Source organism: Daucus carota, chromosome 7, assembly GCF_001625215.2.
Source record: "Daucus carota subsp. sativus chromosome 7, DH1 v3.0, whole genome shotgun sequence".
NCBI classification, from domain to species: domain Eukaryota; kingdom Viridiplantae; phylum Streptophyta; class Magnoliopsida; order Apiales; family Apiaceae; genus Daucus; species Daucus carota.
This window is the reverse complement of record NC_030387.2, coordinates 10609341-10618370: the sequence shown is the minus strand read 5'-3', so window position 1 is coordinate 10618370 and position 9030 is coordinate 10609341. Positions and strand designations below refer to the sequence as shown.

Genomic DNA, 9030 nt, shown 5'->3' with positions numbered 1-9030 from the left:
GTGTAATTAATTTCAGTGATTATTACAAAGATATATTAATTAATAATATTTAATATTTTAAACATATTCAACTAAAAAAATTACGACGTGTGCTCCTGTATTCTAATTTTTTTTATTATTTTTGTTTTGGCATAGGACTCGGCATAGGAGGAATAAGCTAATCAATACATGATTGCTAAATGCAATTTAAAATTGCTAAATGCAAATCAGAGAAATTACACTATTGTCCCTCATTTTTCTGTGCAAGTATGTGTAATCAGGTACATGCTAGTATTGTGTGTGATCCAGTGCTCTAAAAATTGGAAATCGGACTTAGTCGGTAAAGGCATTGTCTGGCGATTAATTGGATAATCAGGGATTAATCGGAGTGACTAATTGGATCATTCATCGGAATCAATTTAATATTATTTTTTAAACTAGATAAATATATTTATATTTACAATAGATTTATAATCATATAATTTTATAAATTAAAAAATTAATGATTTTATCCATAAAATATCCATTTTCTAAATATTTAGGTCAATTCATCGCATAAGACCATAGTACAATGTGTCTTAAAATTTGAAAGGCACATGTTTAGCCTATTTGTAATTAAAGAGGTATCAACTCAACTCTGATAAGAAAGCAAAGTAAATAGCAAGTACTGTTGAAGGAATCCATACGAAGAACGTCAAGTGATTTATTGAAATTATATGTCCGAAGAATTTCAGGATGCTGCTGCACACCACTGGAAGAAATTCATTAATATGTTCAAGCCTCAGTGTACAAATAATCTTTTGTAGCACGTCCAGAAGTCCAGAAGGTATAAAGTTTTAATACTTTATTTTTTTTCCAGAAGATTCCATACCATTGTTACTTATGAAGAAGAACTACGAAGACAAAGACTCGACGAACAAGCCACATCTCAAATGTTTATTTGATAAAGAATATTTGATTCAGCTAGATACAGATGAACCAGACAGTACATTTGTGTGTCAGCTACTCTGATTAAGTGTTCTGGATCAACTATAAGTGGTCGTTCAATCAAGACGAAGATCTACAACATTTTACAAAGTCTGAAGACCCTGTTGCTGAAGGAAAATAATTGTATAAGTATTTATTTAATTATTTCACTTATCAAAATAATTAAATTATTTGTATAATTTATTTATTAAATTGATTCACCTTCGAATTAATTTAATTTATGAATTTATATAATTAATATAATTAAGTGAGTAATTATTGAATAATTATTCAATTAAAACAATTGTTTTAATGATTATTTGACTCGGCGTGACAATCCTAAAGAATGTCATCCCGTGTCATTGTATTAGACATTCTCAGCATGACTTTAAAAAGTCATACCGTGTCTGTGCAACAGACATTGTTGGCATGACTTTAACAAGTCATACCGTGTGCTGTTGTATGACTTACAGAATGTCATACCGTTTGTTGCTATCAGACTTTCTCTGGTATGACATAAAAATGTCATACCGTGTCTATAGATTAGGCTTTCCCTTGTGTGTGTATGACTTGTGTTTATATGACTTTAAAAAATAATACCAATGGCTACCGAATGACTTTAATTGATTAAGTCATGCAAGATGAACCTTGAAGGCCAAGAAAAAATGTCATACCGCGCCTAGCAGTATGACATTCTCCAAATATGTCATTCCTTCTTTGTTTTTGGCATAGCTTTGCTTTGTAATGTCATTCCTAAGTTAGAAAGTCATTCCTTTCAATGTCATACCTAGTTCCAAGTGATTTGCCTATAAATATGGTTACACTTCTTCATTTCTAAGTTGTTCAAGCATTGTAAAAGCTTTCAAGTTGTTTGTAACTTGCAATTGTTATATCCACAGTTTTCTGTGCTTTGATCACTCGGTTGTTTTAATCACCAAGTTAGAATACATCCTGTCGAATTTATTCTACGAACTTTAGTGGACATTAAAACGAACCATATTAATTATATAACGACTTAAAACATTGTTATATTAATTAAAATCTGATTAACAAGTTATATTCTAATCAAATTGTTCCGCCGCGATTTTTAGTGACGATTGTATTCAAACCCCCTTCTACAATCGTTTCAGGACCTAACAAAATTAATTTTTAAATTTTTTTTACTACTATTTTTAAATTTACTGATTTTTAACCGATTTTTGCCGATTATACCATCTTTTGACCGATTAATCCTGTCTTTGATCGATTTTTCAGGAAAAACGCTTTTTTCACCGATTAACGCTTAATCGAGACGGTGGCCGACCGCACAACGATTAATCCCGATTAATCGCCGAATTTTAGAACACTGGCGTGATCATTTAATACATAGTTTTATGAATATACATTTAATAACGGGATTAGTTCTGTTTGAGGGCAGTTTTTTTTATAATTTAAGAGTTCTTTAAAAAATTATATAAATATATATATATATATATATATATATATATATATATATATATATAAACTTTTTAAGTTATAAAGGTATTTTATATTTGTTATTTATCAAAAAAAAAAATAAAGGCTTGTTTCAGAAAAGAGTAAAGTTATATGTACTTTTCTTCAAACTAAATCTTTATTTCTGAAAAATAATTTTATCCAAAAGATCACATTATTTACGTAATATATTTACTTAACAATACATTCATACTCGTATCTTCTAGATAAATCTATTTATATTTTTAATATAAATAGTAATCTATTCCTCTGGTCCATAATATAGGTCGTTTGACTTTTTACACGTAACTTTAGGTGCTTTGACATTTTTATTCAAAAAACAGAAAATTACAAAAATATAAACATTTGCTATGTGGTCAAAGCACCTAAAGTTACGTGTAAAAAGTCAAACGACCTATATTATGGACCAGAGGGAGTAGATTTTTCATATTTAAATTTGTATATACGCAACTTATACCTCATCAAAATCGGGGAGAAATCGAAAATAAAGAAGATATGAATACATATCATAGAAATTTTAGGTTCCAAAATTAGGAATGAGAATTTAATTTCTGATCGAGTAATGTGATCCTTATTGATACAAAAAATTGCTTAACATTTGATTTGATTGAAAAAAAATAATTCAATATGTATTTTATTTATATAATAATTTGTCTATTTATAACTTATAAAATCTAAAAACTTAAAAATCAATATTATTTTCATAAAATTATACACATATATGAGTAAATTTCCATGGAGACCACTTTTATTGGAGACCGTGGAGACCACTTATGTTCTGCAAGTGAAATATTGCATAAAAACATTGCAAAACGTATAGTTTTGCACATCATGTTGTACAAAATCATTATTTCACTTTAAAATCTTGAATATCATATAAGTTTCGCATGTAGAACATTACAAAATGTTATATTCTACTAAATATATTTAGTTTACAGGACATTATTCAACTTGCAGAACATACATTATATACTTATAAAACATAAATGATCTTCAACAATTTTAATGAATACATGATATTTGTTGAACATACTTCACAAAATAATGTATTTTATAGTGTTTTGATTGCAGAACATAAGTGGTATCTACGGTCTCCAATAAAAGTGGTCTCCATATAACTTTACTCCATATATACACCGTATGTTATAATTAAATTGTACAAATGATATATAAAAAATTTATACTCGAATTTAAGAACAGAGAATCGTTTGCCAAACGCGGCCTTCTCGCCTTCTCGCTAAGTTTAAGCTACTGAACAGGGGTTTCTGTCCTCTTAATCGCGCCATTAGTCCATTTACTTACAGGTCGCTGCTCAATTACACTTTTTTTGATTTAACTCTCTCTTTGTGGGTCTTAATTATTCATTTGTGATTTGTAATTTTGATTTAGTTAATTTTTAGTTTTGTTCATTATTATTGATCCTATTCTGTAATTTTAGGGTTCTTCTGTATAGTTAATATGCTGAATGTTAAGACAGAATTAGTGTAATTCATGGTTACGTTAAGGGGCTAATAGGGACTAACAGCTTATATTTTCTTGGTTTTCGTATTGTTAATGGGGGAATGGGAGTAGAAATGAATTTTTCTAAATTTCTAAGGTAAGTGTTACCGGGTTAATCAGAGCGCATTACCCATTTTAGTAAGTACTTGGGATTTGGGATTATTGTTAACAGGGTCAATTAGCCTTGCACTACGGCACCCCCGTCATAATGGACTGTTATTAAGTATTAACAGCAAGACTTAACCTAGCGGTATACTTTGTTTTTAGTTTCTAGAGGTCAGGGTTCGAGTAACAAATGTGTGAGTGTAAGTTTCTGGGAAATGATCTTGCAGGAAAAAAAGGACTATTATCTTGTGGACTACATTTCAGTGATCTTGTTATACATGTCATTTGGATTTTAATGCCTAGTGAGAGATGGTATAATTCCACAAAATAAACTTGAAAGAAACCATAGCTCTTCACCCTTCATAATTGATGAGTCGTAGTAGCTTTTTGTTTTACCTTGAAATAGCTTACATGAGCAGTTTAGGATATGTTGGTATGTCCACTTAACTTACCAGATATATGCAAGGAAATGTGGTTTTCTTTTGAGATGCCATGCAGTATGTGTCCTACCTTTTATCTTCCAATGTGAGTAAATGTATAACCAGGTGAATAGTTGTCCCTAGAAAGTTCATCGCATAAACCTGCTTTTATAGTGTACTCGACAGCATTGGAACATGGAATTACTAATACTTGGGATGACGCAAATATGAAATCCTTGTGTTAGGGGGAGGCGGGGAGTGGGCTGACATTAGGAATGCATTGAATCGTTTGAAATATGGACTATGTGACCTGAGTTGATTACTTGCGACACTATATATATTCTTTTTTACTTTGTTTACTTGTAGTTTCCATTGTCTTGCTACTCTCCTATACATTCCCAACTCTCTTACTTCAAAGCTGATTCAAACTTCAACAGAGGTTCAAGCAATTTTTTGCATTAAAATTCCTCCTATTCCTGTATTTTTTTTTGCTCTTAAAAGCTAAAATAATCCCCGTAAAGCATGGTAAGAAGTGTAACTATACCCTCTTTGATGTTTTTACAAATAAAATCACTAGGGACATTGCCTTTATCTCTTGCTCGCTGGAAAGGATATTATGACCTTGAAATTCAGTTGTTCAAGGTCACAAGGATGTGCCTAAATGGAGCAAGTGATTTAATGATGTATATTCTTTTTGTTCCAATATTCTGCCTCTGGTATTGCAACTTGCAAATGGGGGTCATGGAAGTATGTGTCTCATTCTCAATCTGTTCATAGTTGTAATTTCCAGTAGTTCCTAGCTGTTTTAAGCTGCCACAAGGGTATGTATAGTAATCAGACACATGTCACGTTGAGTTAAACTAAAATGGGCATCTCATCAATTGTCATAAATACTTTGACAAACTGTGACAACCCAAAACAAGCCGTTCCTTGACGACAGGGCTATACAATGATAATATAATTTTAGCAACTTTTATATAAAGAATTTCAAGATTAATACCTAAGTCTTGAATTTGAAAAATATGCAACATACAAAGCTTCACATAGTCCTAATATATGACATTTATTAGCTAAAGATGGTGTAATATCACAAATCACATGTGCAGTTTTGATTTCAGAGTTATATTTGAATGTGTGGGAGCAGAATAAACCCTTTTACCTCTTTCACATTGTTGTTATTAGCAAATTTTACGCTGCTTTTTGATAACTTTTCTCTTGTTCCTCGTCAACCCAGTGCGACATTTAGTAGTACTCTTTTGTTATACATCTGCAGAACGTATGAAGAAATGAAAATTACAGATTCTGGTTATATTGTTCTAGCGCTAGAATAAATAAAACAAACAAATTAGAGCTTGAACAATTCAGTAGAAACAATGAGTTGCTAATGATGTAAAAAAAAAAAAATCGTCAGGCTAGTGATGTAAAACTTAATTATTTATTTCTTGACATAATTATTGATAACAATATTTTTAGGCATGGAGCGTTCGTCTGGAATTCGAACAAAAGCAAAGCCTAGAGTGCTTTGGAATAATGAAAATGTCATGAAAACATTTTTAGAAGCATGCATTCATGAAGCAGCTGACAGTGGGAAACAAGGTGGGAATCTTGGGCAGCAATCATGGAAAAGAGTGGTTAAATTATTGAAAGAATCTCACAGTTTTGTTGTTGACATAAAACAAGCAAGAAATCGTTTTGATTATATTAGATATAAGTATCAAGCTTGGTGCAGGCTCAAAAATAGGTCTCAAAATATCTATGATGCATCAACTAACACGTTTAATCTTTCCGAAGAAGAATGGGACCAAGAGATACAGGTTTTCCCTTTTTTGTCTTAGAAATCACTCTTAACCATATCTTATTATCTTTCAAATATTATTCTATTCAATTTTGATTGCAGACCAACCCAAAGGCCAAAACCTTGAAGACTGCACCTCTATTATTCCCTAACCTCTGCATTCAACTATTTGATGGCGTTAGTGCTGGGGTCACTGGTTCGGAGCCTCCATCTACAAGAAATAGGGTTTATTCAACTAATGAATCTGAGGTACATGAAGTTGATTATAGTCTTGTCCCAGTGCAAGATCAAGGATCCTATGAAGAATCCAATGCCTGTAATCCTAATCTCAATCATGATGAAGGAACACCACAGGTGCAAGCAAACAAAGATACTCCCAATGTTGAAAGTCAAAGACCCAGAAAGAAATCCAAACAACCGGTGAATCAATCCAACAATAGTCAATTTGAAGAAAATTTGTCCAAGGCTCTGGAAATCATAATTCAAAAACAAAATGGACCTACAAATATGGAGTGTAGAGATAGATTGAGAAGTCTTGGTTGGTCATCAAAAAATCCATTGTATCAATTGGCTCTTGGAATCTTTTGTGAGAGTGCAAACCACAGGGAAGCATGGATGAATTTGGAAGAGGAAGAGTGTGAAATTTGGGTTAAAATGATTTCACGAAAGTTAGGCCTCTCGATATAGGTTTATTGGTAAATTTATGTATGAGCATTCTGGACTAGTAAGTTGATCTGGTTGCTTGATGCGGTATTATATGATGTATGATATTGCAATCATGTTTATATTATATTTCATGGATTTTACTGCTTTTAGATTGTTGATAATTAGTTCAGAAGTATTTTATTGTTTACTACAGTTATCGTTGTCAAGGGTAATAATAAAGTTTCACCTTAAAAGTTAGAAACTGAAAAGGTAAATTCAATGTAGTTCAGGTGCTCAGATATACTATTATATCAAGTTCATTCAGCTAATCTACTGATTAAACATTTTTGGTGCAGCTTGATAAAACAAACAGGTCTGGTGCACTCACGATTCACAAGACAGCTACAGATAATGAAGGTACACAACACCTAGCTAGTTAAAGACATACATTGATATCTCTTATTACAGATCACAAAACAAACAGAAATCTCTTGAAACTCATCCACACAACATGCACAATGGCAAATATATGGTGATTATATATATGCCAAGATATTTAATCAGGGGCACTTAGGCCTGTTGCCGTGAGTGGTCATTTCGGTGTAGCACTTGCCACAGGCCTGACGGTTACCATAAGTACCAGGCGGCACACACTTGCATCGAGCACAGCATGTTCCGCAAGCCCTGGTGCATACGTTTGGCCTTGAATGTGCCCCGCACCTCACTTTGCACAGTCCTTGGCAGTCTGCAACAACAGAAAACTAATCAATGCGAACATTTAGCAACGGTAAATAATTTACTTGCAACAACTACTGGGTTTTGAAATTTATGCATTTATACTTGCTTAGCAAGTAGATATAGGTTATTAAGCCACAAAACTTACCAACATAAGGCAAAAGTCTCCTGTTGGGTCCTTTCACTACCTGGTGCATCATATAAAACGTATTAATAAGTATATGCAAATCTGTGTGTGCTTGTGTGAACTAGTTAGCAAGGAGATGATGACAACCTGCAGGGCTAGCTGCTCTTGTTCATAAATCGCAGCACAAGATCGAAGCTACAAAATCAAACCAAAGTAAGTACTAGACAAGTTTTTAGATGTTAGGTTGAAAATTGTAGCTAGTACAAGTCATTAGCCCAAAAAATATGTGAAGTCACTCATATTCTACCTGGAGAGTACTAAAGAACATCAAAGTTAGCAGAAGCAAAAGTTTCAAGGCCATTTGTTGTCTCTATTGTTGATGTTTTTGAATCAAGCGAGAGAAGGAAAGAGATAGATAATGGTAGAGGAGAGTTCGTGTAACATGTTCAATTTATAGGCCATGTCTTGCTAACATTCAGCTCCGCGCCTGAACTCCCGACTGATCCGAAAAAATTAGTCATTTTTTTTTATTTCAAGGTCTATGAAGTAGTAATAAGCGGCTGAAATCCCGACTGATCCGAAAAAATTAGTGATTTTTTTTTTATTTCAAGGTCTATGAAGTAGTAATATTCTTTCCAGTAATATTCAATAATAGTGCAGGACAATTATTGAATGTATATATTTCTAGGTGTCATGGTAAGAAGACAGGTGTCCTTGAAAGGATCAATTTTAAAACTGAGTCCTGACAACAATAATTGTAGTAATATCATCCCCATCTTTACAGACCTCAAAAGCTATGGCGGTTCAGTTATTTTACTTCCGTATGCCTCGCAGCCCCTGTATCACAAGTGCACACGAATGCATAAGCCTCTCAGTCCTCCGAACAAAATTTTAATTTAATTATATAAACAGTGTTACTTTACAAATACGGAAGTCGAACAAAAGTGACGTACATTATTCGAGAATTTAAGTAGATTTTTTATATAGAAAGAAATATGAATGAACTTTTATGAAATAATTTCACAGTTTCAGCTCATTAAATCTTACCGTTTACGATCCTATCTGTTATATTTTGAATTGCTTACTATTGCACAATGGTTTTTTCTAGTAGTTTTATTCAGATAGTAATCCCCTGCATAGGGAGAGTAATTGAGATGAGTGCACTTTTGTCGCCATTCTCATTGTTAGCAGCTTATCATACAAAAAGCTTGAAGAAATCCAGCTGATAAACATTACAGGATGCAGTACAGCTATGAACCAGTTGT

At 32.6% G+C, this 9030-nt stretch overlaps 2 protein-coding genes across 3 annotated transcripts; one reads left to right on the top strand and one right to left on the bottom strand.

The window, feature by feature from the left end:
* The first annotated feature begins 3602 nt into the window (after positions 1-3602).
* Positions 3603-7073, top strand: LOC108196933 (uncharacterized). Of its 2 annotated transcripts, none has more exons than XM_017364437.2 (3): positions 3603-3743; positions 5937-6277; positions 6361-7073. In XM_017364437.2, exons 2-3 carry the CDS (start codon positions 5939-5941, stop codon positions 6943-6945), a joined length of 924 nt encoding a protein of 307 aa, XP_017219926.1. In that variant the 5' UTR covers positions 3603-3743; positions 5937-5938; the 3' UTR covers positions 6946-7073. The 2 variants fall into 2 exon arrangements, with proteins under 2 accessions (XP_017219926.1, XP_063937659.1); XM_064081589.1 differs by lacking the exon at positions 3603-3743 and adding an exon at positions 3752-5210.
* A 131-nt stretch (positions 7074-7204) lies between these two features.
* LOC108196934 (snakin-2-like) lies at positions 7205-8248 on the bottom strand. Its single transcript, XM_017364438.2, has 4 exons — positions 8073-8248; positions 7913-7960; positions 7787-7826; positions 7205-7648 (listed from the first exon to the last, which is right to left on the bottom strand). Exons 1-4 carry the CDS (start codon positions 8124-8126, stop codon positions 7464-7466), a joined length of 327 nt encoding a protein of 108 aa, XP_017219927.1. The 5' UTR covers positions 8127-8248; the 3' UTR covers positions 7205-7463.
* Positions 8249-9030: the final 782 nt, after the last annotated feature.

What these genes read in the sequence shown, in the direction of transcription:
- LOC108196933 (XM_017364437.2), top strand. Translation starts at nt 5,939, where the DNA reads ATGGAGCGTTCGTCTGGAATTCGAACAAAAGCAAAGCCTAGAGTGCTT. An exon ending in AATGGGACCAAGAGATACAG is followed by an intron (nt 6,278 to 6,360) that starts GTTTTCCCTTTT and finishes TTTTGATTGCAG; the next exon opens with ACCAACCCAAAGGCCAAAAC.
- LOC108196934 (XM_017364438.2), bottom strand. Translation starts at nt 8,126, where the DNA reads ATGGCCTTGAAACTTTTGCTTCTGCTAACTTTGATGTTCTTTAGTACT. An exon ending in TGTTCTTTAGTACTCTCCAG is followed by an intron (nt 7,961 to 8,072) that starts GTAGAATATGAG and finishes TTGATTTTGTAG; the next exon opens with CTTCGATCTTGTGCTGCGAT. An exon ending in AAGAGCAGCTAGCCCTGCAG is followed by an intron (nt 7,827 to 7,912) that starts GTTGTCATCATC and finishes ATGATGCACCAG; the next exon opens with GTAGTGAAAGGACCCAACAG.